Raw genomic sequence first — 27,993 nt, 5'->3', positions numbered from 1 at the left:
GTAAGGGGCAGTAGAGGGGGGTGTGTCCCGTTTCTGTGAAGAGGCCTAAGCTCTCTCTCAAATCAGGGCCCAGAGTTTTCTCATTCTGTCCCTGTTTGATGAACTGATTCCAGGAGGAGGGCTGGGGGGCTGGACACAAGAGCTAATCTGGTTGCAATTGACCTCTTGCACCTCCTACCATCTTTTTTATGGATTGAGTGGAGGGAAGGGATCCAGGAAGGGTGAGAGGAATAGATCATATAAGATGGAGTCTTTATGGTTTTTGATCAGGTTAGGGACTATTGTTCCTGTAAGTTTCTGGAACTGGCAACCGTTAGTTTATACACTAGTCCTGTTAACTTTCAACAATTCTTCTGTTAAATTGCTTTTCATCCCTCCCCTTCCTCAAATGAATCCCTCACATTCTGTCCCATGGTCTCCAACTTTACAGAAGAAGTAAAGACAGGTACTGATACATTTGTGATGAACTCTTCCTTGGCTGAACTTCATTCTAGTATTTGTGCCTATCTGAAACCCTAAAATTGCCAGCTATATGTCAGGCATTTAGAAGCATTTCCATTAGCTATCCTCCACCTGGTACTCCTAGGGGAATTCTGTTCCACTGTGCAATATAGAATTTGCAAAGAATTCACTGGCCTTGCAGATTCTCCTCTCCCCCCCCCCCCCCCCCCCCGCATAGAGCCACAGATTGCTCAGACTTCCAGCCACCACCAACTTACCATGTCATCCTCCCAGATCATGTGCATCAGGCTGTTTCATCATCTGTCGGCCTGGGTTCAACTGCTTATTTGAAATCATATGGATATATGGAAGACCATATGGCTCAAATAAGCAGATCGGCAGGGGAAGCCATCTGATGTAAACGACTTGCCTCATATTTCTGCCATGCGATGTGAGAGGAGCAACCTGGGCAGGTGTGATAAGGGGCTCAATGCAATCAAGGCTGTGTACCATGAGAGAGGGGGGCTGGGGATGGAGCTAGAGCAAGTTGGGGGTATGTGCCTTGAGAGAGGGAGGAAGGGGAGACACCTTGGACACAGACAGAAGGCTGAGGAATGGTGCGAGAACCACAGATAGCAAGGAGAGAGAGAGGAAGGAGACTAAAGGGGGATAAGGAAGTAGGACAAAGAGAGAGAAAGTTGGGAGATGTCCATCCTGGAGAAGGGACAGAGAAAACTGGAGGCCGAATTTGAAAGGGTAAGGGAAGGGGTTCAAGATAAGTCAGGGTGAGAGACAACTGAGGGGGGGGGGTGGAACATGGAGAGCAATATGGTTGAAGATGCAATAAGATGGGGAAGTGGTCAGGGCTTATGACTGGGAAACTTCTGCACAGAAAATGACTACTACTACTTAGCATTTCTTTAGCGCTACAAGGCGTACGCAGCGCTGCACAAACATAGAAGAAAGACAGTCCCTGCTCAAAGAGCTTACAATCTAATAGACAAAAAATAAATAAAGTAAGCAAATCAAATCAATTAATGTGAATGGGAAGGAAGAGAGGAGGGTAGGTGGAGGCAAGTGGTTACAAGTGGTTACGAGTCAAAAGCAATGTTAAAGAGGTGGGCTTTCAGTCTAGATTTAAAGGTGGCCAAGGATGGGGCAAGACTTAGGGGCTCAGGAAGTTTATTCCAGGCTTAGGGTGCAGCGAGACAAAAGGTGCGGTCTGGAGTTGGCAGTAGTGGAGAAGGGAACAGATGATAAGGATTTATCCATGGAGCGGAGTGCACGGGAAGGGGTGTAGGGAAGGACGAGTGTGGAGAGATACTGGGGAGCAGCAGAGTGAGTACATTTATAGGTTAGTAGAAGAAGTTTGAACAGGATGCAAAAACGGATAGGAAGCCAGTGAAGGGTCTTGGGGAGAGGGGTAGTATGAGTAAAGCGACCCTGGCGGAAGACAAGACGGGCAGCAGAGTTTTGAACCGACTGGAGAGGGAGAGGTGACTAAGTGGGAGGCCAGCAAGAAGCAGATTGCAGTAGTCTAAACGAGAGGTGACAAGAGTGTGGATGAGGGTTTTGGTAGAGTGCTCGGAAAGAAAGGGGCGGATTTTACGGATGTTGTAAAGAAAGAAACGACAGGTCTTGGCAATCTGCTGGATATGAGCAGAGAAGGAGAGAGAAGAGTCAAAGATGACCCCAAGGTTTCAAGCTGAGGAGACAGGGAGAATGAGAGAGCCATCAACAGAAATAGAAAACGGGGGGAGCGGGGAGGTGGGTTTGGGGGGGAAAATGAGAAGCTCGGTTTTGGTCATATTTAATTTCTGGTGGCGTTGAGACATCCAGACAGCAATGTCAGACAAGCACGCTGAAACTTTGGTTTGGATGCAAGGTGAGATATCAGGGGTAGAAAGGTAGATTTGGGAGTCATCAGCATAGAGATGGTAGGAAAAGCCATGGGATGAGATTAATGAACCAAGGGAAGAAGGTTAGATAGAAAAGAGGAGAGGACCAAGAACAGAACCCTGAGGTACGCCGACAGGCAGAGGGATAGAAGTAGAAGAAGATCCACCAGAGTGAACACTAAAGGTGCGAAGGGAGAGGTAGGAAGAGAACCAGGAAAGGACAGAGCCCTGGAATCCAAGTGAGGACAGGGTATCGAGAAATATGCTGTGATCGACAGTGTCAAAAGCAGCGGAAAGATCAAGAAGAATGAGGATAGAATATTGACCTCTGGATTTAGCCAATAATAGGTCATTGGAGACTTTAGTAAGCGCAGTTTCGGTTGAGTGGAGAGGGCGAAAACCAGATTGTAGTGGGTCAAGAATAGCATGTGAGGAGAGAAAATCAAGGCAGCGGCGGTGAACAGCACGCTCAAGTAATTTGGAGAGAAAAGGAAGGAGGGAGATGACAAAAAATGCAGAATTTTAGAATATTATGTGCAGAATTTCCAAATTTTTTTTGCATAGAATTTCCCTGGTAATAAACTGAGAAACCAGAGATTACCAAGAACACAATACATTTAAAAGATTGGGGTGATTCTTCAGGAATTTACATAAATTGTTTTAACTGTATACTATTTTAATGCAAGGTGGAATAATAAGTGAATAAATCAAATCAAACAACATGATCCTGAAAGATCACTCTGACCTTTGCATTCTATTGCAGTGACATTTATAATCACAGAAGCACTTCAGAATCCCAGTCTGTCTTGCATTTCACTCCCAAATGATTATCACAAACTTCTCATATACACACCTATTCCTGTCATTATGATCTTTACCAGAAGCATCCTGCAAGTGTCTAATTAAAATCAGTGGCGTACAAAGGGGGGGGGGCGGTGGGGGCAGTCCGCCCCGGGTGCACACCGCTGGGGGGGGGGGGTGCCGCACGCGCCTGTCCTTCGTTTGTTCCATGCTCCCTCTGCTCCGGAACAGGTTCCTGTTCCGGGGCAGAGGGAGCATGGAACGAATGAAGGACAGGCAAGTGCGGCACCCCCCCCCCCCCAGCGGCGTGCACCCGGGAGGGGGGGCGCATCGGCGATCCACCCCGGGTGTCAGCCCCCCTAGGAACGCCACTGATTAAAATATAAAGCAGGTATTTCTTTAAATTGTGCTTATGGCCGTAATACAAGATACATATCTTTTACTCCCAAAGTAAATACATAATAATAGATAATAAAAAGGTAAAAAATAAAACACTAGAATTGAGACCAATGAAGAAGATCTGACAAAGATGTTACAGTTCCAAGAAACAACCAAAATGTTTATTGAAATTCAAGCTGGTATTACTATCAGCGTCCACTAAAACATTGGGTTTAACATTTTGTTCAGAATTTTTTTTTTTTTGCGCTGTGCCAAGGATGCTGATACCAAAAGGATCTTCAAAATGTAGTAATTCTGTGGAGTCACAATCGCATCTATGACAGCTTTCCCTGTCTCAGTGTTTCTCCCACAGTGCTACGAACTCTTTCCCTGGAGTATATGTTACCTTTCAATGTGGACAAAACAGTTATATTTCCCCCCAGTTTTGGTTCTGCACACATACCTAGAAGAAGGTAGCTTCTCTCTCTGGCATAAATGCCTCCAGGAACAAATTTGAAGGCTGTGCACCAGACGCAGAAGAATATTTCCAGCAGGTAAAAAAGCATGGCTGTGCCCAGTGCTTTCCCAGGAGTGCCTGAGCTCACCAGTCGACTGGTTAAGGGTAGCCACAAGGACATGGTAAAGACAGCCAGAACATTGCCCGAGGTGAAAGCTCCTTCTCGCTGTAAGAACAGGAGACCAGCTGCAGATGCTGCCCCTGGAAGGAGAACAAAGCAAATAATGCAACTGTAGTGAGCATTTGAAAAGGGGAAGGGGGATTTGGATTTAGCTTACACCTTTTCAGTAGTAAATCAAGGCATGTGACATTCAGGAACAGTAGTTATCTGTCACCAGAGGGCTCATAAATCTTAAGCTTGCACCTGAGGCAATGGAGAGTAAAGGGAGTACTTCTAAAACAAAAGGCACTAACATTTACAAGTTCACTGTCAGGCCAATGCTCAGAACTGCCATGGTAAGCCAACAGCGCAGAAACCATACCGCCAGAACAGCACTGTAAAAGCGAAAGCAAGAAGGGGGGACATGCTTGACGCATGCATAGAAGAGTTTTGCGGTAAGCTCAGCTCCTGTGCGCATGTGCCTGGCAAACCCGAATGTGAAGCACATATTGGCATCTGTTTTCTGCGCCTTTAAATAAGCGATTCAATTTTTTTTTGAAAACTTAGAACACATATTTAAATGCAGAAAACAGGTGCCAATGTGTGCTTTCACTTTTGGGTTTCCTCTGACTCACACACATTCGTTTCTCACTACCAGCGCTTAGGGGCTGGCATGGGCTTCCTTCTGCTTCCAAATTATATAAAAACCTGGCAGGTTAAAGAAAGAATCATGAGAAATTCTCTCTTCAAACACCCTAACGCTCTGAGCTGGTGTTATTTTTATCAGTGGTAAGGTCGCTTTGTTTTGTGCGCCGTTCTCTGAGCATTGGGAGGGAATAGGAAATGAGCTAATCTTTGGCGTGCTCATTTTCTCCTGTGATAGAGCCTCTAAGCATTCTGCGCTAACAGTCTCTAGCGCCCACATTTGGTTCTGAGCATCGAGGCATGTGTCCAGAATAACTGGCATATACATACCCATGCGTGCACTTGCACATGTGCTAGGGGTGTATTTCATTCTGTGTGATTTCTGGCGTTATTTCCAGGAATGTTCTTTTTTGTTGTTGTTTCTTTTTTCATTCTGTCATCACAGCAGCAATGTTGATAAGACTGTGCACTATTAAATTTCATGTTTTCTTTTTCATTTGCCAATAATGTTGCTATTCAGTGAGTATTTAATGTACATTTTTCTATGCCAGTAGTGTAGCCAGACCTCAATTTTTGAGTTGGCCTAGGGGTGGACTGGGTGGGAATGGCCCATGCATTTTCTCTCTGTCCACCCCCCCCCCCCCCACAAAGATAATACCTTGGCTAGCGGGGATCTCCGGGCCCCACCAGGTGAAGAATCTTCTGGAGTCCCCTGAGAAATCTCATCCCCACACCAGTCACCAGCGTGTATCCAGCCACTGACACTGCCCCACCCCCACATGTTCAGTTCAACCAGCATCCCTGTGCATGCATGTGTGGTGGTGCCAACTGAACTGAGCATACATGCAAGTGAGGGGGGAGGCAGTGCCTGCATCAGCGACTGGAAGAATGCTGCTGACTGCTGCAGGGTTCAGACAGCTGAGGGAACTCCATACAGAAAGGACTCTTCAGCCGGTGGGGCCCAGGGATCTCCGCCAGCTGCACCAACAATGTGCATCGCCACTGGGTAGGTGGCTATGCCACCATTCTGTGCATGAGCTATATTCTTCACAGCAAAAGAGCTCAGTTATTGGTAGTTTTAAACATGAAACATGGGATATATCATTCACATTTCCTTGGCCATTTCAAACAAATGCACATTCCGAGCATCTGTATGCCAGTATACCCCCCTACTGTAAGTGCTATTCTGAAAATATGTACTTAATTTACATAGCATATACTGTATTTGCAAGGGGAGCATACACAGAGGCAAGGCAATGGGGGGGTTCCCATTTATGAACATAACTTACAGAATACCGTAAGTTACACGTGTACCTGCTGCATGTAGGTGCTCTTGCTTACATCAGATCTATGGCTGGTATAGCTGCTCACACCTAATGTTAGGCACATTAATGCCAAGTTAGTTAGGCACCTACATTCCTTTATAGTATAGGCTTATACCATGTGTCCTTTGGACATCTAATTCTAGACATTCTGTTACAGAATTACCCTTTAAATGACTTGCCCAAGATCACAAGCAGCATCAGTGGGATTTAAAGCCAGACTTCCATGGTTCTCAGCTTGCCGTTCGAAGTCCTCCATGCTATACTGCTGATAATTTTCTCACACATCGAAGAATAAAAATGGCTTCTAATCAAAGATGTCTCCCCAGTAACAAAATTTAATTGGAAATACAAAGATATGCGAGAAAATATGATGGCAAAACTTTCAAAATAATTATGGCGTCAATATTCAAAAGGGCTTAACTGGGCAGATCATAGTTATTTGATGCCAAGATCCACATTCAGAGTCAAAACCCAAGAAAAAGAGCAAGGTGTCATCGTAGATAATACGCCAAAATCTTCTGCCCAGTGTGTGGCACCAGCCAAAAAAGCCAACAGAATGCCAGAAATTATTAGGAAAGGGATAGAAAATAAGACAAAGATTATTATAATGCCTCTTATCACTCCATAGTGTGACCTCATCTTGAGTATTGTGTGCAATTCTGGTGGTCATACCTCAAAAAAGATATAGCAGAATTAGAAAAGGTTCAAAGAAGGGCGACCAAAATAATTAAGGGGATGGAACTCCTCTCATATGAGGAAAGGCTAAAGAGGTTAGGACTCTTCAGCTTGGAAAAGAGAAAGCTGGGTGGGGGGAGAAAATGATAGGTCTACATGCACAGGAGAATTTGCATCATCAGCCTAAATGCATGACCCTGTATTTTAGCAGCATTAAATCTCATCCGTCAACCTCTAAACCCTTCCTCTTGCTTTACTAGACCCCTTCTCATGTTTTCCATATCTTCCAATATTCAGCCAGAACCCATATAAGTATCTTATGCAGGTCCCAACTTAAATATCGCCTGGGACCTCACATTTTCTATATTTTCTAGTAGGTCTACCCTTTTTCAAATTTTGACTTATTTCTAGTTTGAAATGCATCACTTCTCTAGGTCACATGTTGCTTTTGCATCTGATCAGCATTTCCAAAGAATCTGATATGAACCTATGAAAAAAAGTGTCATTAGCAATACTGTATACATGTAGTTTAAAGAAGAAAATCCAGAAATCCAGTAGGAGAAAATGTATATATATTAAGGACTCTTTCCCAAAATTAACTATAAACTACACATTTGAAAATGTCTCTAAGCCAGGGATTCTCAACCCAGTCCTCGGAAAACACTTAGAGGCAGATGCAGCAACCAAAAGTTTAAAAAAATCAAAATCGTTAAAGTCCCTAACGATTTTTAAAAAACGAAGAATGCACCAAAAAAAAAAGTCACACATGCTCAGATCGGTATTGAAACGTACAATGTATCAAAGAATCACAATACACATCGGTAATCGGCCCCTAAATCATGCGCAGAGCAGCCAAGCGTTTTGCTGGCTGCTCTGCGCATGCTGCAAACGTCAAAACAAACAAACAAAAAAGCCACAACACATACACGTGGCTACCCGGTCAGCAAAATCCAAAAACAAAGGATCAGGAGGGGGCAAGGGCGCTCGTCCTGAGCGTCCTGTATGGACGGCCTTGCCCCCCCCCTCCCACTGCCCCCCACTTTCTGCCGGTGGAAAGTGGGGAGCAGCGGGGGGGGGGGTGCACGGGGCGGAGGAATGATGGGAGGCGGAGTTAGCTTTTGCAAAACAGAAGAACAGGAAGGGAGGGGAACCGGGGCTGCTAGAATTTCGCTTTCTCGTGGGGGGGGGGGGGAGTGGCGGACAGGGGGGAGCAGCGGGGGGGGGGCATGGCCGTCCATACAGGACGCTCCTGATGAGCGCCCTTGCCCCCTCCCGATCCTTTTTTTATTTGATGTGTTTTCTGATGTCCTTTGGACCAATCACAGCGCTTTTAGCTCTGCTAATGCGCTGGGATTGGCTCAAAGTTTCACTTTATGATTTTTCCTGGCACAGAGCTGTCCTAACGAGAGGTCCAGACCTCTCGTTAGATTTCCTGCCTTTTTCCTGCGTAAAGGCAATCGGAAAAGGTTAGTGCATCTCGTTTCAATGGGGTTTTTACACTAATTGCTCGTCTCCATTCCGTTTTCGTTAGCTGCTAGCTTCCTCGGTAAAAGCCCTTTGATGCATGCAACGGATCAAATTTTCCTCGTTGGAGGGTCATTAAAGGCTCATTAAGCTTTAGTGCATCTGCCTCTTAGCCAGTCAGGTTTTCAGGATATCTACAATGAATATGCACGGGATTGATTTGCATACAATGGAAAGAGATTTGCATGCACTCTCTCATGCATGTTCATTGTCCATACCCGAAAACCTGACTGCCTAGGTGTGTTCCGAGGACTGGGTTGAGAACCCCTGCTCTAAGCAACAACACTTTCTCCAGGACCTGAATAGCTGCAAATTTGCACTTACCAATAAAATGCCATCCAATGCTCCTAGAAACAGAAGAGAGAGAGAGCAGGACTCCCTGAGAAAGGCTTAAGAAAACGGTGCCTCTGAAACAAAACACATTTTTATGTTATTCTGGCCTTTTATAATTATTATAGGAATAACAAAGTTATTTGCATAGAAAGTGACACATTAGTAGAAAAACAGATATACTCTAGAAATTCAATCCCAGAAAAACTGAATAAAAAAACAAAAATATTTAGACGGGCATTTTTGAAATGACATCTAAATCCGATTTTGGACGTTTTGCTAAAAACGTCCACAAATCAAGTGGCAAACATAGCGAATTTCGAATAAAAAAAAGTCTTACCTTTGTTTCGAAAATGACCATTTGCTAGATGTTTTTATGCTCTGAGCATCTATCGTTTTTGAAACAAATTAAGGTCCAAGGGGAAAATACAGAAAAACAAGCCATTGGGATGTATAGGGAGCCAGCATTCTTACTAGACTGGCCATACAGACATCCAACGGAGCAGTGAGGCACTGTAGTGGACTTCACGTACAAGGTCCCAGGTACACATCTCACCGTTACCATCAAATTGTATTGTGAGCCCTTCAAAAACCCACTGTACTCAACTGTACACCACTAAAATGGCCCTTATGGCTACAGGTGTCACCCATATGTGGGTTTTGGAGGGCTCACACTTTCCACCACAAGTGTAAGAGTAAAACATGGACTTAGGACCCCTTATCTATAGTGCACTGACCACTAGACTACTCCAGGGACCTGCTTGCTCTCTAATAGGCATGGCTGTCAGAGGGTAGTATATACTCTTTTTTTCACATCTTTGGGGGGGGGGGGGGGAAGAAGGAGGTACTACTACTACTTATTTCTAAAGTGCTACTAGACGTACGCAGCGCTGTACACTTGAACATGAAGAGACAGTCCCTGCTCGACAGAGCTTACAATCTAATTAGGACAAACAGGACAAACAAGAGATAAATGAATATTAAAGTGAGGATGATAAAATAAGGGTTCTGAACAAGTGAATGAGGGTTAGGAGTTAAAAGCAGCATCAAAAAGGTGGGCTTTTAGCTTAGATTTGAAGACGGCCAGAGATGGAGCTTGACGTACCGGCTCAGGAAGTCTACTCCAGGCATATGGTGCAGCAAGATAAAAGGAACGGAGTCTGGAGTTAGCGGTGGAGGAGAAGGGTGCAGATAAGACAGATTTACCCAATGAATGGAGTTCCTGGGGAGGAATGTAAGGAGAGATGAGAGTGGAGAGGTACTGAGGAGCTGCAGAGTGAATGCACTTATAGGTCAATAAGAGGAGTTTGAACTGTATGCGGACACAGATAGGAAGCCAGTGAAGTAACTTGAGGAGAGGGCTAATATGAGCATAACGACACTGGCGGAATATTAGCTGTGCAGCAGAATTTTGAACAGATTGAAGAGGAGAGAGATGGCTAAGTGGGAGACCTGTGAGAAGCAAGTTGCAATAGTCTGTATGTAGCATACTGTGCCATACTTTGTATTGTTGTTGCAATATTTTTACTGCTGTAATTGTCTATTGCTTATGTTTGACTTATTCTTGCTGTACACTACCTTGAGTGAATTCCTTCAAAAAGGCGGTAAATAAATCCTAATAAATAAATAAAAATAAATCAAGAACAATCCCATATACACACTGATGAATCAACACCATAGCCTTCAACATAACTCTAAACATGACAAGCAGACAGTGTAATTTATTTTTTTTAAATACTTAGTAGTATGTTCTGATCTAGACATTCCAGTAATCAAAATGTGTTGCCCCATTCTGGACAACCTGCAGAACCCGGAACCTATAGGAAGACATACCCAAATATAAAGAACTACAATAATCAATTTTTGTTAGCTCCAGGCTCTGCACGATTGTTCAGAAATCATGAGGTGGCACCATCCCCCTCAATTTATTCAATACCAGAAGCTGAAAGAAAGATGTAGTAATAACATGTTTCAACTTCAGATATTAAGGGGGTCTTTTACTAAGGCATGCTAGCATTTTTGGCATGCGCTAAATGCTACAGATGCCAACAGAAATACATTGGTGTCTCTAGAGTTTAGCATGCTAAAAACACTAGTGCGCCTTCATAAAAGACCCCCTGAGTAAACTGAATGCACTTCACCTTGAGCTACTGCTAAGCATATAAATAAACAGAACATCTTCTATTTTAAAATCTTCTCAGTGTGAGCTGAAGAATATATCCGAATAATTTATAAAGGTCACCTAAAGTTAGGTGCTAAAATGCTGGGTGCTAAGCAGGTGCGTGCAAAATGTTGCTATAGAATATTAGCTTAAGTCTGCATTTTAGTGCTTAACTGTAATCATCAGCACTTACGCCATGTCAAAGGCTGGTGTAAATGCTCATGCTGAACTGACAGTGTTCTATAACCTTAGCACATAAGTGCTAGACCAGCCTCTGACCTGCCCATGCCCCTCCCATTTCCACACCCTCCTAGCAGCTGCACGCTAAAGAAATTAGGCACTAAGTTTATAGAACACAGACTAAGGGCAGTTACGTGGTTAACTGCAAAGCAAGGGAGGTAAACTTCCTTGATGAAATCAAAGACAGCTTTATGGAGCAGCTGATACAGGAGCTGACCAGAGAAGGACAAATTCTAGACCTAGTCCTTAGTGGAGCGCATGATCTGGTGCGGGAGGAAATGGTGCTGGGGCCACTTGATAACAGTGATCATATTATGATCGGATTTGATATTAGCTTTGACGTAAGTATACATAGGAAATCAAATATGTTAGCGTTTAACTTTAAAAAAGGAGACTATGATAAAATGAGAAGAACAGAGGGAAAAAAAAAAACTTAGAGGAGCAGCTGCGAGGGTAAAAAATATACATCAGGCAGAGGAGAGTCATGGCAAAAAAACAGCACAAAGGGCCTTTAAAAACAAAAGGGAACACAGTTTTTTCATTAAAAAAATCCTTTAATAGTGAACTTTGATTGAAGAGAGCCACCATTTGTTTTCAAAATTTACATTCGAAATACATCTGCTTAATAATTCCACACATTCATATTTTTATTTAACTCATATGATAGTACAATAAACGTTCTATGTAAAAATGACGTCATTATGTAGTTCACAGTTAAATAGTAGCCTTTGCATTCTTTTTTTCATTACGACTTACGCTGCTGCTGTGTGAGTTTCACATTACATCTTATCCAGAGGTAAGCACCATTTACTGATTTTTTACTATTTTGATGCTATTTAACAGTAGCTTCCATCGCTCTGTGTCCAAAATTTTTTTTGAAAATTTCATTTTCAATAGCACTATTAGATAGCTTTCCTTTAAACTGACGTTGACAGCACAGTATTCTCTAGTGCTTCACACTTGGTTTTTATTTAAAATGTCAAAGGTTCGTTTTGTGTCAATCTTCATTAATTAGTCAAATGTGTTTTTTAACTTAAAAATTTTTTACAACCAATGGTTATACGGTAGTTATCTTTTTATTTGCAATTTGTGTTTTAAAAATGTTTAAATATTCAGTTGGGCATTATAATGATAATAGCATCTTTTATTGTTCCATATGATGTTTGCATTCAATAATGCCAAAGGTTTGTTTTATGCCAATCTTAATTATTATTTCTTCAAACCTGATAACTACCGTCTCTTTAAAACTGACGGTGATAGCGCTATTAGATCACAGTGACTTTTTACACTTTTTGATGCTATTTAATAGTATCTTCTATCGCTTTGTTGCCAAAAATTATTTTGAAAAATTTATCTTCAATAGCGCTATTAGATAGCTTTCCTCTGACGGTGACAACACAGTATTTTCTGGCGCCCCCACATTTCAGTTTTATTTAAAATGTCAATGGCTCGTTTTGTGTCAATCTTGATTATTTAGTCAAATGCGTTTTTTTTATTTTTAATTTGACAACCAATGGTTATATGGCAATTCTTTTATTTGATGCAATTCCATTTGTGCTCCAAAAATTTAAAAAAAAATTCAAATATTTGGTTAGGCATTATAATAATAATAGTATCTTTTAATGTCCCATATAATGTTTGCATTCAATAATGCCAAAAGTTTTGTTTCATGCTTATCTTAATTATTTCTTTAAACCTGATAATCACCGTTGATCCATTTTTTCACGTAATATGACTATAGACACTTTATGTATATATTTAAATTGCAGCCTACTGTTTCATTTGAGAATTACGCTGCTCTATATTGTTAATGTCCAGACACAGGACCGAGTTCATAGTCTTTTTATTATTAGTTTTGGTAAGTTAATAGTTTTTTGTCCCGTTTTCATTCTAACATTATATCAAACGTTATTATACCCGGCCTCATTTTGTTTCCTTTGAACTGACGGCAACCAAATAATAGTCTGTCTGCACTGTTTTAAATTATGTTCGTTTTATGTCAATCATAATTACACTTTGACAACTACCGGCATTTTTTTTTACTCCCATTATTGCATAATATTAATTCAAACGCTGGTTTCAACTGCTGATTCTGATTCCCATTATTGTATGATATTAATCCAATTGTTGGTTTCAATTGCTGATGGTGATGTTCTAATTTAAGCAGCTTTTTTGCTTGTTTAACGTTAATCATAAATTATACTTTGACAACTACCGGCATTTTTTGATTCCTATTATTGCACAATATTAATTCAAACGCTGGTTTAATTGTCGATGGTGATGTTCTAATTTAAGAAGCTTTTTGGTAGATTATTTTACAACAGTTTTTCATTGCATTATAATCTGCCTTTTTATTAGGTTTTCGTTATAATATTCTCTTTGATTTGATGATAATTAAACTGCAGTTCTGACTATTTTATATTATATATATATATATATATATATATATATATATATATATATATATATATATATATATATTTTTTTTTATATGTGTACATATTTTAATTTTTTGGCTTAGACACACTTTCTTTTTTTGATCTAAGTTTATTTGCATGTGTGTTCTTACTATTAAATGAAATATATTTTTATATGAAAAATCTTTAAACAAACAATTTACATCTGCCTTATTTCTTTGTTAATGAGTGGGTACAAGTTCGAAATACACAATATTTTATGTATGTATCTAGATCTATTTTTATTGATATTCTTGGTTCCTATCTAAGTGTTTTTATTTTTTTGATTGTTTATTGTAATATGTTTAATGCAGACCCCTGACGCAGGTGCAGTAGCACCGAAACACGGCCCGGGTCTCTCTTCATTCAAAGTTCACTATTAAAGGATTTTTTTTAATGAAAAAAACGGTGTTCCCTTTTGTTTTTAAAGACCCTTTGTGCTGTATTTTTGTTTGGTCTTCTTTTTTTGTACTTGGTTCCCTCTCTTTGTTACATTGTAGGAGAGTCATGGGACAGGAGGTAGTGTTCTATTGTGGATTAAAAACGGGTTAAAAGATAGAAAACAGAGAGTAGGGATAAATGGTCAGTATTCTCGATGGAGAAGGGTAGTTAGTGGAGTTCCCCTGGGGTCTGTGCTGGGACCGCTGCTTTTTAACATATTTATAAAATGACCTAGAGATGGGAGTAACTAGTGAGGTAATTAAATTTCCTGATGACACAAAGTTATTCAAAGTCGTTAAATCGCCTGAGGATTGTGAAAAATTACAAGAGGACCTTATGAGACTGGGAGTCTAAATGGCAGATGACGTTTAATGTGAGCAAGTGCAAAGTGATGCATGTGGGAAAGAGGAACCCGAATTATAGCTATGCCATGCAAGGTTCCACGTTAGGAGTCACAGACCAAGAAAGGGATCTAGGTGTTGTTGTTGATGATACGTTGAAACCTTCTGCTCAGTGTGCTGCTGCGGCTAAGAAAGCAAATAGAATGTTAGGTATTATTAGGAAAGGAATGGAAAACAAAAATGAGGATGTTATAATGCCTTTGCATCGCTCCATGGTGCGACTGCACCTCAACTATTATGTTCAATTCTGGTCGCCGCATCTCAAAAAATATATAGTGGAATTAGAAAAGGTGCAGAGAAGGACGACGAAAATGATAAAGGGGATGGGACGACTTCCCTATGAGGAAAGGTTAAAGCGGCTAGGGCTCTTCAGCTTGGAGAAAAGGCGGCTGAGGGGAGATATGATACAGATCTATAAAGTAATGAGTGGAATTGAACGGGTAGATGTGAAGCGTCTGTTTACAATTCCGAAAATACTAGGACTAGGGGGCATGCAATGAAGCTACAATGTAGTACATTTAAAATGAATTGGAGACCTTGGTCCATCCGTGCCCTGCTGAAATTGGGTGGCGGAGCAGTTGGGGGGAAGAGGGGGTGGTGGTTGGGAGGCGAGGATAGGGGAGGGCAGACTTATACGGTCTGTACCAGAGCCGGTGATGGGAGGCGGGACTGGTGGTTGGGAGGCGGGAAATACTGCAGGGCAGACTTATATAGTCTGTGCCCTGAAAAGGACAGGTACAAATTCAAGGTAAGGTATACACATATGAGTTTGTCTTGGGCAGACTGGATGGACCATGCAGGTCTTTTTCTGCCGTCATCTACTATGTTACTATGTTAAGTGTTCTCCCTTGCACGGATTTGTATCCATACACCAAACGTCTTAGGCTGTTAAAAGCCTCTGCTTCTACTATCCGTACATTTAGAACTGGTCTTGGATATACCGTTAGTTCGCTGGAGGATGTCTCTCTCTGGTATAACTCTGCCTTCCCCACGGTTCTTCTGCGGTCTCTAAGGGAGGAGTGGATGGGAAAGGGAATATGGTTGTTATCTCACTTATTTCTTGCTGGTACTCTGTTATCTCCGGATGCTGTATCAGCATTATATGATGTCTCCTTAATAGATCCACAGCGAAGGAGGGAAATAGCTCAGTGTATTTTGTCCTTTCAGGTCTCTAACTCTCTTTTGTCTACTCCTTCCGATTTTGTCTCCTTCTGTCGTAACCATAGGCGTAGACTGGGGGGGGGCGAGGGGGGGCAATGCCCCCCCAAACGACGATGACGTGGACTGGCGCTAGAAGTGAAAAAAAAAAAAAAAAAACAAGCAGGCACGCGCTCATCTCCGTCCGCTTCGCTGCTTCCCTGCCCTCTCTGTCTGCGTCCCGCCCGAAAGGAAATGACATCAGAGGAAGGCGGGACGCAGACAGAGAGGGCAGGGAAGCAGCGAAGTGGACGGAGACGAGCGTGTCTATCTACCCCCTCTCTTCCTACCCTCCGGCGCAGGCAGCACCAATCTTCTCTAAGTCTTTCTTGTTCCTGGCAGCGGTAGCGACGTACACGCTGCCTTCAGCTCTGCCCCGAAGCCTTCTCTTCAAGTTCCTGTTCCCGCATAGGTGGGAACAGGAACTTGAAGAGAAGGCTTCCGGGGCAGACCGAAGGCAGCGTGTACGTCGCTACCGCTGCCAGGAACACAGAAAGGCTGAAGAAGACTGCTGCCTGCACCGGAGGGAGGGAGGAAGAGAGGGGGTAAACGGAGTCACGATCCTGGACCTCGCGGGGGGGGGGGCAGCAGAGGGAAGATGAATGGGACTGGGAGGGTGGAGAGCAGAGGGAAGGAGTAAGAGATGGATGGGACTGGGAGGGGTGGGTGGGGAGCAGAGGGAAGGACCAGGAATTGGATTGGACTGGACTGGGAAAGGAGGTCAGAGGGAAGGAGCAGGAGATGGATGGGACTGGGAGGGGTGGGAAGCAGAGGGAAGGAGCAAGAGATGGATGGGACTGGGAGGGGTGGGAAGCAGAGGGAAGGAGCAAGAGATGGATGGGACTGGGAGGGGTGGGTGGGGAGCAGAGGGAAGGACCAGGAATTGGATTGGACTGGACTGGGAAAGGAGGTCAGAGGGAAGGAGCAGGAGATGGATGGGACTGGGAGGGGTGGGTGGGGAGCAGAGGGAAGGACCAGGAATTGGATTGGACTGGGAAAGGAGGTCAGAGGGAAGGAGCAGGAGATGGATGGGACTGGGAGGGGTGGGAAGCAGAGGGAAGGAGCAAGAGATGGATGGGACTGGGAGGGTGGGAAGCAGAAGGAAGGAGCAAGAGATGGATGGGACTGGGAGGGTGGGAAGCAGAGGGAAGGAGCAGGAGATGGATGGGACTGGGAGGGTGGGAAGCAGTGGGAAGGAGCAGGAGATGGATGGGACTGGGAGGGGTGGGAAGCAGAGGGAAGGAGCAAGAGATGGATGGGACTGGGAAGGGTGGGTGGGGAGCAGAGGGAAGGACCAGGAATTGGATGGGACTGGGAGGGGTGGGAAGCAGAGGGAAGGAGCAAGAGATGGATGGGACTGGGAGGGGTGGGTGGGGAGCAGAGGGAAGGACCAGGAATTGGATTGGACTGGGAAATGAGGTGAGCAGAGGGAAGGAGCAGGAGATGGATGGGACTGGGAGGGGTGGGGAGCAGAGGGAAGCCTACTGGAAAGAAGACACTGCATAAAACAGAAGACACTGGGACCAAAGCGAATAGAAAAACTAAATGATCAACAAAGGTAAAAAAGTATTTTATTCAGAATATATTAATTGAAATGTCAGCTTTTTGAAATGTGCATCTGTGATATTTTGCCTGTAAATTTCAATTCCTTCCTCCATATTAGCATATTCATTTGCATATGTATATATGCAAATGAATATGCTAATATGCTCCGCCCCATCCTTTGCCCCCCCAAATGAAACAGTCAAACTACGCCTATGGTCGTAGCATTGCAGCGGGTAGAAGGAAGGCATCTCTTTTGTATAAGAAACTTCAAGATTCCTATGTGGATGCTGTTGCTCCCTTGCGGCTGACTTGGGAAGCGGATTTGAGTTTTGACACAACTGACTTTGATTGGAATACCTTTTGGGTTAATTCACTGCGACCTACTAAATCAGCGGCGATATCCCAATCCTCTTATTTTATATTCCACAGAGCCTACTGGACCCCTGCTAGAGTGGCTAGGATCACTAAAAGTGTTACCTATAAATGTTGGTCGTGTCAAGGCCCTGATGGGTCACTAGCACACATGGTTTTCTTCTGTAAGAACGTTAGAGCATACTGGCGACTTATTTAGGCAAAAATGTGTCTTGTTTTTCATCTGCCAATGACCACAGCAATCTCTTATGAAATAGTGATTTTAAGAGCCTCTTCTCCTTCTGTCACTATTTTGGAATCGGATAAGAAATTGTTCAACATCCTATTAGATGTTGCCTTGCATTTAATTGTCTCCAATTGGAAAAATAATGTACATTTAAATTACAATGAATGGTGGAGCTATGTATGTGTGATCAGAAAGTATGAAATGATTTTTGGCTCGCAAACATCATAGAGTTAAGTCAGTATTAAAGACCTGGGCCTGCTTGGATTTATTTTGTCAAGAATCTCCTGTCATTACCTAACCTTGCGTATTCCTGCTGGTTTCTAGGGATGGAACGCTGCTAATGCTCTGATTTTTTATTGTATATGCCATGGATTGTTATTATAGTTTGTTTATTGTCTGTTTTATGTTTGACGCAAAATTATTAATAAAAATATGAAGCAAAAAAAATAAATAAATAAAATGAATTGGAGAAAATGTTTCTTCACTCAACGTGTAATTAAACTCTGGAATTCGTTGCCAGAGAATGTGGTAAAGGCGGTTAGCTTAGCGGAGTTTTAAAAAAGGTTTGGACGGCTTCCTAAAGGAAAAGTCCATAGATCATTATTAAATGGACTTGGGGAAAATCCACTGTTTCTGGGATAAGCAGTATAAAATATTTTGTACTTTTTGGGGATCTTGGCAGGTATTTGTGACCTGGATTGGCCACTGTTGGAAACAGGATGCTGGCCTTGATAGACCTTTGGTCTTTCCCAGTATGGCAATACTTATGTAATGCTAATTTGCACAAATTAACTCCAATTATTGCTAGTTTGTTAATGCTAATTAGCACCTAATTTAACAATTAAGCTATGTACATAACTGCTCTTATTCTATTAATGTCCCACACTATTCTACGCACTAAGCAAGAAAATGTCTGCGCAAGATTATAGAATTAGGGAGCATGTTAAGTGCCATAGTTGCTTTTCATGGTTTGCATCTATCAGACATTCTGCACAAGGAAACCAGTTGAAGTCTGACCCCCACTGCTCTACCTGTAAGAATTCAGTTCTGAGTTAGAGCCATTTGAAAGTCTTTGCAAAATGTCATCACCACCACTTCACTCAAATCTTACCCAAATGGATTAGGATCTGGCCCTCGATGAGGATGTCCACTCACGGCCCACCTTGAAACGAGTGAAATCTCACCAAAAATCCAATGCGTGAGGAACATCAAACTACCGTAGGCTGCTCCTGACAGAGCCCAGTTTGGCCTGGGTATCGTTTCTTTCATTTCTTCAGGCTTGTTTCCTCCTTGTTCTTCCCCATCTATATCTGAAATTCAGTACAATTAATAATTGCATTCATACCTAAATTCCATAGTAAAGGAATATGTGACTCTGGAAATGAAAACTGCAGCACAACTCAAGGGGTCCTTTTACTAAGGTGCGCTAATGAATTTAGCGTGTGCTAAATGATAAGATGCCACAGAGAACAAGCTGCAAATTCAATCAAGCAGCTATTTAAAATAGTAAACAGCTTACTGCAAACTCCGCAACAGAACCAGCCTTCCCATTCACAACTAACCAGAAACGATTTTGCCACTCATTTTGCCAACAAAATTAAAGGTCTCCATCGGGACTACAGACAGTCCCATCAAATCTCCTACCAGCTAATGAAGAGAACACTCCCTCTAACATTTCTTTCCTGGCAAAACTTATAGAAAAACAGTCTGCAGTCAACTCAACAACTAGCTAATTGAAAATACTTGGCTAGACCCATGTCAGTCTAGCATCAGACCCGAGTATGGAACAGAGACAGTTCTTGTGTCCCTTCTTGATTATCTACACAGAAATCGTGACAGGGGATCTGCCTCGATACTAGTGTAGCTCAATTTCTCAGCAGCCTTTGATCATATCATCATGCTTATAAGACTGGCAGAAACAGGTATCAGTGGCGTAGTATTTACTTGGTTCAAATCCTGTTAGACAACAACTTAGCAACAGCACATCATTACCTTGGGCACTGGGCTGTGGGGTGCCACAGGGATCCATACTGTCTCCCTATTTTATTTAATATCTATCTCAAGCCTCTGGCTGAGCTGCTTTGGTCAACGGACACAAAATTCTACATCTATGCCGATGATGTGCAACTACTCATACTCATTGTAACAAATCTACCCATAGCTCTGAGTAAACTGACTGCCTGCCTAACCACAACTCAGAAATGGGCAAACAACAACAAACTTTGACTGAAGCCAAATAAAACAGAGATTCTTTGTCTGGTACCCATAGAACCTCCCTTTTATTTGGGTTCAGTCAAAGTTTGTTGTGGACAAATACCTAACGTCAAATTGGAAAGTATGAACTCCCCCTACAATCATAGGTCAGGAATCTTGGGATAGTGTTACTCATCTCTCACTCTGATCCCTCAAATTCAAACAACCTTCAAAAATTCTGCAGCATGACTGATAGAAGGCTGCAAGTGGCGTGACCACATCATCCCCTTCCTGCAAAAGCTACACTGGCTACCAGTACCTTGTTCCCATCATATATCTGCTCTTGGTTCCTCAACTATATGGTAAGCCATATTGTAGAAAATGTTTAGCAGTAAGGAAGCCACAGGAGCAGAAGCCAAACAAAAGAGTAGTGTGACCAGCAAGGCAACATTTTTCTTCCATTACTTTGTCGTCCTATTGTTCCTGAAGTTGTCTTGCTAGTCACAAAAAAAAATCTTTAGCATCATATCTATGTTAGTTGAGTGTTCTAATGCCTGCTTATTAGGCGTATCATTAGTATTATGCAAACATTGTATTACCTCTCTGGTATTTGAATCCCAGTGCAGGTAAATGTGTATATTTTTGATACTGTTTCACAGTAGTTCTATTATTAGGTTTCAATTTGCTGTTTTCAAGTTTATCTTTTATTGTTTATTCTTGGTTATTTTACTATTGTTATGCTGTTAACAAAACTAAGTTTTATTTTAAACTGTACCTGCTGTATACCTCCTTGGGTGAACCTCTTCATAAAGGTGGTTAATACATTCCAATAAATAAATAAAATAAATTATATTCATATGGGCATGTTATCAGTTAGCGCATGCTAAATCTGTTAGCATAGTAAAAGGACCCTTAAGTTCATGTACTGCTGAATATTTGGCTATTGCTGCCTAACAAGAATAAACGTAGAAATGAAAAACTGGACAGCTATACTATTAGGTTCCAATTGGGCCTGATTTACTAAACCTTTTTTCCCCGAGAATGGAAGAAAATCCTTAATATATCAGACCCATTTTGTGTCTATGGGGAAAATATTTTGCACATATTGACCTTTATCTCCATTTTCTATGCCCTTCTCCACAATGGATAACTAATAGGCTTGTGAGGTCTGGGGTTCAGGACTGATTTCTGTACAAATTACTTTCAAAATGGATTATAAGTAGGGCTTCTATTTGTAGGGTACAAGAAATCTATCAGGTAAGTTTTAAAAGGGAGTTATTATGATTATTGGGTGCTAAAGTTAGGTGCTTAGATGCAGTACATTGAGTGCTAATTTTATAATGGCATCTGTTATGGATTACTAGAGTAAGTCGGCTCTACATGCCTATATTTAGGGGCATCCACCTACTCCACGTCAATAGCAGGTATAAATGCACGCACCTAAAAATGAGGCATTTTAGAACGTAAATTTACTATATTCTGTAAGTTACTCACATAAATGCTGCACATGCTCATGCCCCTCCCCCAGTGCACACACCCTTGCAGTTACGCATTAAGTGATATTCAACTGCTTTCAGATAATTTATATATTATAGCGACAATGACAGTCAGCATTTACCAAATACATACAGCACCAATGACTAAACATATCAGTGCTGAAGATGTTTTAATTTAAATGCAGTAACTGGTATTTATGTTTCAATACCTTTATTGTCATGCAACTGTATCAAACTGCTATCAAAGCAGAATGTCACACATATATCAAAGAAAAAACAATTTTACAGACTTCTTCCCCATCCCCCATCAACTTCCTAAACCACCAAATTCCTAGATTTCAAACAGATCACAGTTCAGTCTAAATACTTGATGCCAACCCCTGTGAGGTCAATAATTTATTTATTTGTAGCATTTGTATCCCACATTTTCCCACCGATTTGCAGGCTCAAATAATGGTGGTCCCCCTCTCCTATAGCATTAGAATTCCAAATTATGCAGTTGAGCAGCGGGAATCCATGCTGTTAGGATGCTCAAGTATGGGTGCCAAATGTTAAGGAACCTCTTCTTTGCCTTTCAACCCTTATCTTCTGCAGTAACTGGTGTTTAAATGAAAAGCTACTGAATATTAGTCCCCAGATTTATTTGTTTTTGTGGCACAGGTACTATTAATAGATAACTATTCCAGTTCAATCAATTATGTATAGCTGAAGCATCAGAGAAGAAAAGCACAAAAACTGAGTGGAGGATTCAATATAGGCAATGGGAGAGATGAGAAGGTACTAGAGGAAGTGGCAGGTGGTGTTTCAGTTTACACATTAGAGGTGTTTATCTGTAGTTATCAGAAGACTTCACTATAACAGACAGAGTAGACAATGACCATGATATGTTCTAAAATAAGAGTTGGGTGAACACTTCTAGGACATTTGAATGAATGCTCAATGAATGTTCAGTGACTTGGAGATGTCAAGACTTCTTTGTTATACATGGCTGTATAGTGGGGGTAATTCTATAAAGGAGACATCAAGAATGCACATAAATACCAGCATATACGCACATATGTGTACACATTTTCATTAATGTCAATATTCCAGCCATGCACTATTCTATGAAATGAAGCCTAAACGTGCTAGTGTAATTTGAAGATGGACATATATGTGGGTGGAATCTGGGCAAAGTATGGTCAGGGTGCACAGTAGAGACTATTATAATTTGCATGCAGTTTTCAGCAATCTATGGTACGAACATGTACACCAGCTCTATGGTTGATATAAGTATTTGCACCAAAATTACATGCTTGTATTTTACCTGTTAGACTAGTAGGCACCAACTTTCCTGTATACAATAGGATTCATATATGCACCCTACAGGCGCCTAAATATACGCACCCCTTTATAGAATTGTTTGCACTGGGGATGTCTAAATGGTGGCCACACACAAACTCTGAACAGGAAATGATTTTGATGACATATTACTTGCATTTACCTGCCTTGATGCGATCAACTGTTGCTATGAATCCCAATATCAGTATGACAGTATTAGCAGTTGTAGAAGCCCACACGGGATTAAGCGATGTATACCAAATCCGAAGGGAAACAAGTAAAATCTGACTTAATATGTGTCCCCAGATACGGCAATACCTGTAACAGAAAAATACAAAATTTTAGTTTAACTTCATTTTTTAAACATCTGTGAACATGTCAACTCACATTTAAGTAACTACTCAAAAAGCAAGTCTATAACAGTGCATCTATATTTATGCCCACATCATGCATAACGCAGAAATAACGCAGGGGGATGACCAAGAAGAAAGGACCGAGGAGACCCGATTCTCAATGAGAATCTTTTATTGTGAGAAACAAAGCAGTTCAAAAGACTCAACACAGATCATGTTTCAAGAACAATGCCTGCATCAGGAGTCCTAGGTTCTGATGGGATGCATCAAGGAATGAACATGAATTTGACACAAATCTGGTTAGAATTCTTGTGCCAGATTAGATGTGTATGTATGTAAAACAAACATCAAGCAATGCTTTCTTCTTGGTCATCCCTGATGGAGAACTGGTTCTTCTGTTCATTTATTTGAACGTACAGAATACCGACATTGATACACGTGTACACATATGTTCATTAAAGCCAATATTTTAATATTCTGCCCAAGTACTATTTCATTACAAGGTGTACACAGGGGTGGGACATAAGTAGGACTCTCAGCTACATGTGCAACTTACAGAATACTCTAAGTTACATGGGCAGCTTCCACATTTAGGTGTCCACACTTATGCCATTTCTGTGGCTGGTGTAATTTCAGCCACCTAAATGTCAGGCACACCAATACCAGATTATGTTAGTGTTCCGTAATGAAACCTAAGTGCCCAGGTTCCATTTATACAATTGCCCCCTCAGTACCTTGTTAAAGTCATCACACTCTACACTTTCAACATGAAAGACCAATTGTAAAAATATTCAAAAAGCAATGAAGAATAAGAAATTGAAAAGTCTTGACTGCGTAACTCTTCACTGAACACTTTGTAGAAACCCCTTTTGCATAAGAACAGTCTTGAGTCATTTAAAATAAGTGTCTACCAACTCTGCACAGCAGAATGGCATGGTTTTTGCCCATTCTTTTTGGCAAAACAATTTAAGCTCTTTCAAGTTGGCTGGGGATCAAGACTTGCCACAGATTTTCTACTGCCATTAAATCAGGCCACTCGAGGACATTCACTTTCTTCTTTACAAGTCACTCCATTGCTGCTTTTACTTTGTGGTTAGAAGATTTCCGCCAAGATCTGGTTGTACTTTCCAACTTTCATCTTTCCCTTGATCTTTATAAGTTCCCTCCTCCCTGCTGCTTCAAAGCCTCACCAAAACTTAATGCTACCACTAATGGAGCAATGGCATTAGTAGGCTCATGGTGTTATGATTGTTTTATACCACACATATTGTAAGGTATTGAGACTAAAATCCTCCACTTTGGAATGCACAAGGACAGAAAGCTGGCACCTTTATTTTCCATCTGCAAAAAGGGAAAGGAAATGGGACTTGATATACCACCTTTCTGAGGTTTTTGCAACTACATTCAAAGCAGTTTACATATATTCAGGTACTTATTTTGTACCAGGGGCAATGGAGGGTTAAGTGACTTGCCCAGAGTCACAAGGATCTGCAGTGGGAATCGAACTCAGTGTTGCTGACAGCACCATTCTTAGAGCTGCCAACCTGCTCTCTTTATCCCTATCCTTCCCTGTATCCAGCTTCTCCACTTTCTCTTTTCTTGACTCCTCCTCCCACATGGTCCAGCTTATTCCCCTTTTGCCTCCTCTCACTGCAATCCATTAACAGCCCCTCATCTCTCCTTCTCCACCCATCCAGCCCCTCCCCTCAAAACTTCTACTTTCCTTCACCACCATGTCTCCACCATAATAAAAGGAAATCGAATCACAGATCCTCACACTTAAGCACTATCAGAACCTGCACATCCTGCCCCCTCCGATGCATACTTCCTGCTGCTAAGGGGGCAGACTGGCAGAGCCTGATGGAGTGCTTAAGTAACAGGGTCCATGACTTGATCCATTTCATTGTTGTGAAGACATGGTGGCAAAGGAAGGCAGAAAGTTTGAAGGGAGGGGATGGGCTGGAGAAAGGAGGGAACAAGGGGATGTTAGCAAACCACAGCAGGGGAAGGCAAGAAGGGGGAACAAAGGTGGGGTGAAGTTGGACACATGGAGAGATAGGGGCCCAGAAGACAATGCTCAAAAGTACCACCAGTGTTAACATGCTCTTAATGTCAGGTTTGTGTGCAGATTATTTTGAGCTGAATGCTCAAATGGTATCCATGTGACTGCTGACACCATTACTGCAGACTGTATTTAAATGCTCAAAAAATATATATAAATAAATAAATAAATAAATAAAAAGTTTCTCAGCCACATTTAGTGAAAGAAACTTTGTGCCAGGTCCAGGGCACTGTAGAAAAGTTGGTTGAGAGGCGACTTGTCTAGTGGCACCCTTCTCTCCCTTCAACCCAACCACCCTGCCTCCTTGCCCCGGACCCAGCTTAAAAATCCAGCCCCCCTTCCAACACAATGTAACCTAACCCTCCCCCCTTTCCTCCAAACATTACAAAAATGACCTGGTGGTCTAATGAACCCCTGCCCCCTCCCAATGACCTCTAAAGTAAAAAAAAAAAAAAAAGCCCTGGTGGTCTAGTGGATTCCCGGCCCCCCACTCTCATAGCCCCTCTCTCCCCCCTCTAAGTCCCAAAAAGCCCTGGTTGTCAAGGGACCCCCCACTCATCTCAGGCCTAGCCTCCCCAGCCCTGTATCTCAAAGGGGCAAGAGCAATGCCTACTCGTGCCTACCTCCGGGTGCCACCATCTGCAAAATGGTGGCACCCTGTCCCACCTGGTGCACCCTGGGATTCATATCACACTGTATGGATTATCCTTATTTATATAATATGTACATATACTATCTAATTGTATAATAATGGTCTCTTGAATCTTGAAGATTTAGATGAATTTTGATAATCCAACAATGATTCCCATTGAGCAAATTTAAACCTGTAATAAGCTTGTTTGATCACCGACCTAGGGTAACCACGATCTTGGAATCTTATAAACGAGTCCATAGCACATGTTTCAACATTTTCTTCAGTAGAGCATAGTCGGCGTATTCATAAAAATTGACTTATGGGTAGGTTTTCCTTAATTGGTAGGGGTGGAAGCTATTGAAAATACGGAAAGTGAGAGGCTCAGGATTCCAAGATGGCTGCACACTAACGCGGCTTGCTGCTGCATCGTTCTATTTCAATGCCTAAACAACGAGGAAGGGCGCCTGCCCGAGTTCCCCAGACCCCTTCTCAGATACCTGGACCGATGGATCGGTTCATGGTGCAACAGAGGGTTAGTGAGGTTTCCGGGACTGGTTCGAGATTGGGCGCTGGCGTGATTAAGGAGCTTTCAGCTTCCCTCGAACTCGAGACAACACTGAGTCCCGAGGTCAGAGCTCCACCCCTGCAACCAATGGCAGCGAGTTCCCCGTTGCTTGGAACGTTGGCACCTCCTCGAAGTTGTGAGTTAGCGCTGACGCTGGGGACCCAGGTTTGTTTTTTTTTTGTTACATTTGTACTCTACACTTTCCCACTCATGGCAGGCTCAATGCGGCTTACATATTGTATACAGGTACTTATTTGTACCTGGGGCAATGGAGGGTTAAGTGACTTGCCCAGAGTCACAAGGAGCTGCCTGTGCCTGAAGTGGGAATCGAACTCAGTTCCTCAGTTCCCCAGGACCAAAGTCCACCACCCTAACCACTAGGCCACTCCTCCACTAGCTTCAGCGGGAGAGAGGTTTTTGGGCCGATGATGAGGAAGTCCAACCCCAGTTTGACTTTTTCAGCTGTCAAGGGGTTTCTCGAGGCATTTTCCTCTTTAAGATAAAGCGTACTTGCTTGAAGTAATAGATTTTTTGAGTACCTAAATAATTTCTGACTCTCAACAAGACAATAGGACATCCAGGAGGAGATGTAGTATTCTTGTTTATTTTAAGTACAAAGTAAATTCTAGGTGTGTGAGGATGTTGCAAACATAAGTAAGGTAGCAAGAGAGGGTCAGGAAGTACATAAGCAAAGACAACACAAGAAAGCACAAACAGGCCCTTCAGGACTGGAACAATCAAGAGATTAAATTCAAAGACCTGACAAGGGCCGTGTTTCAGCATACACATGCCTGCATCAGGGGTCTAACAAAAAAAACAAAAACTACATTATAAAAATGATTCAAAATGATAACATACATGACTGTCCATTCATTTAAAAATATATCTAAATGATGAACTGATGTTAAAAATAGTATATCTGAAAAGTTGTGCCTAAAATGGTAATATATATCTTCCAATGGCATTTATAATTTTGCTTCCTTCCTCCATATTGTGGACTATAATCCAATATAAAGACATTATCTTGAGTGGACAATGTTTATTTTGTCTATTTGAAATATATTTGTGGAATATTGGTATGGATATGTTGGTATATCTGTTCAAAGTTTACTCTTTGTAAAAATTAAAATTCAATAAAGAAAAATTTTTTAAAAAATGGTAATACATATAGAAAGTGAAGGGCAACATATATACATATTTGAAAAACTACTACAAAATTACTGCACTGTGGATACAAGCATAAAATGTGGCAAAAAGCAGAGACTGTTATTATACAATTAGATAGTATATGTATATATTACATAAATAAGGATAATAATCCATAAAGAGGGTGATATACAAATAAGTGTTTAATAATAAAAACATTTGAATTGTACAAGTACACAAAAAATAGCATCAAAAGTGCAAAGTGAGGAATAAAATCTGCCTATTTTACCAATTGGAGTAAAGAGGTGTGTTAGCCGTGTTAGTCCACTCTTAAAGGTAATCAATAGAAATCAAACAAAATTAAAACATGGAAAAGAAAATAAGATGATACCTTTTTTATTGGACATAACTTAATACATTTCTTGATTAGCTTTCGAAGGTTGCCCTTCATCAGATCAGAAATAAGCAAAATGTGTTAGCTGACAGTGTATATATCAGTCCCCTCCCCTCCCCTCTCCACAAACATCCTGCTAGACTATGGAATGCTTTGA

At 41.8% G+C, this 27,993-nt stretch overlaps 1 protein-coding gene across 2 annotated transcripts in view; it reads right to left on the bottom strand.

Moving 5' to 3' along the window:
- Positions 1-27,993, bottom strand: part of CWH43 (cell wall biogenesis 43 C-terminal homolog) — a 156,243-nt gene that overhangs the window by 66,420 nt on the left and 61,830 nt on the right. Inside the window, exons 4-7 of one of the 2 annotated variants that reach the window (XM_030191366.1) lie at positions 22,846-23,000; positions 18,785-18,983; positions 8,629-8,711; positions 3,982-4,236 (exon numbers count right to left, since the gene is read on the bottom strand). In XM_030191366.1, coding sequence (XP_030047226.1) covers positions 3,982-4,236; positions 8,629-8,711; positions 18,785-18,983; positions 22,846-23,000 — 692 coding nt within the window. The remainder of the gene's footprint in view (positions 1-3,981; positions 4,237-8,628; positions 8,712-18,784; positions 18,984-22,845; positions 23,001-27,993) is intronic. The other variant, XM_030191367.1, reaches the window with a different exon arrangement.

The sequence above is a fragment of the Microcaecilia unicolor genome, chromosome 2 (assembly GCF_901765095.1).
Source record: "Microcaecilia unicolor chromosome 2, aMicUni1.1, whole genome shotgun sequence".
NCBI classification, from domain to species: domain Eukaryota; kingdom Metazoa; phylum Chordata; class Amphibia; order Gymnophiona; family Siphonopidae; genus Microcaecilia; species Microcaecilia unicolor.
Note: the sequence above shows the minus strand (reverse complement) of the source record. Positions and strands in the feature narration are given on the sequence as shown.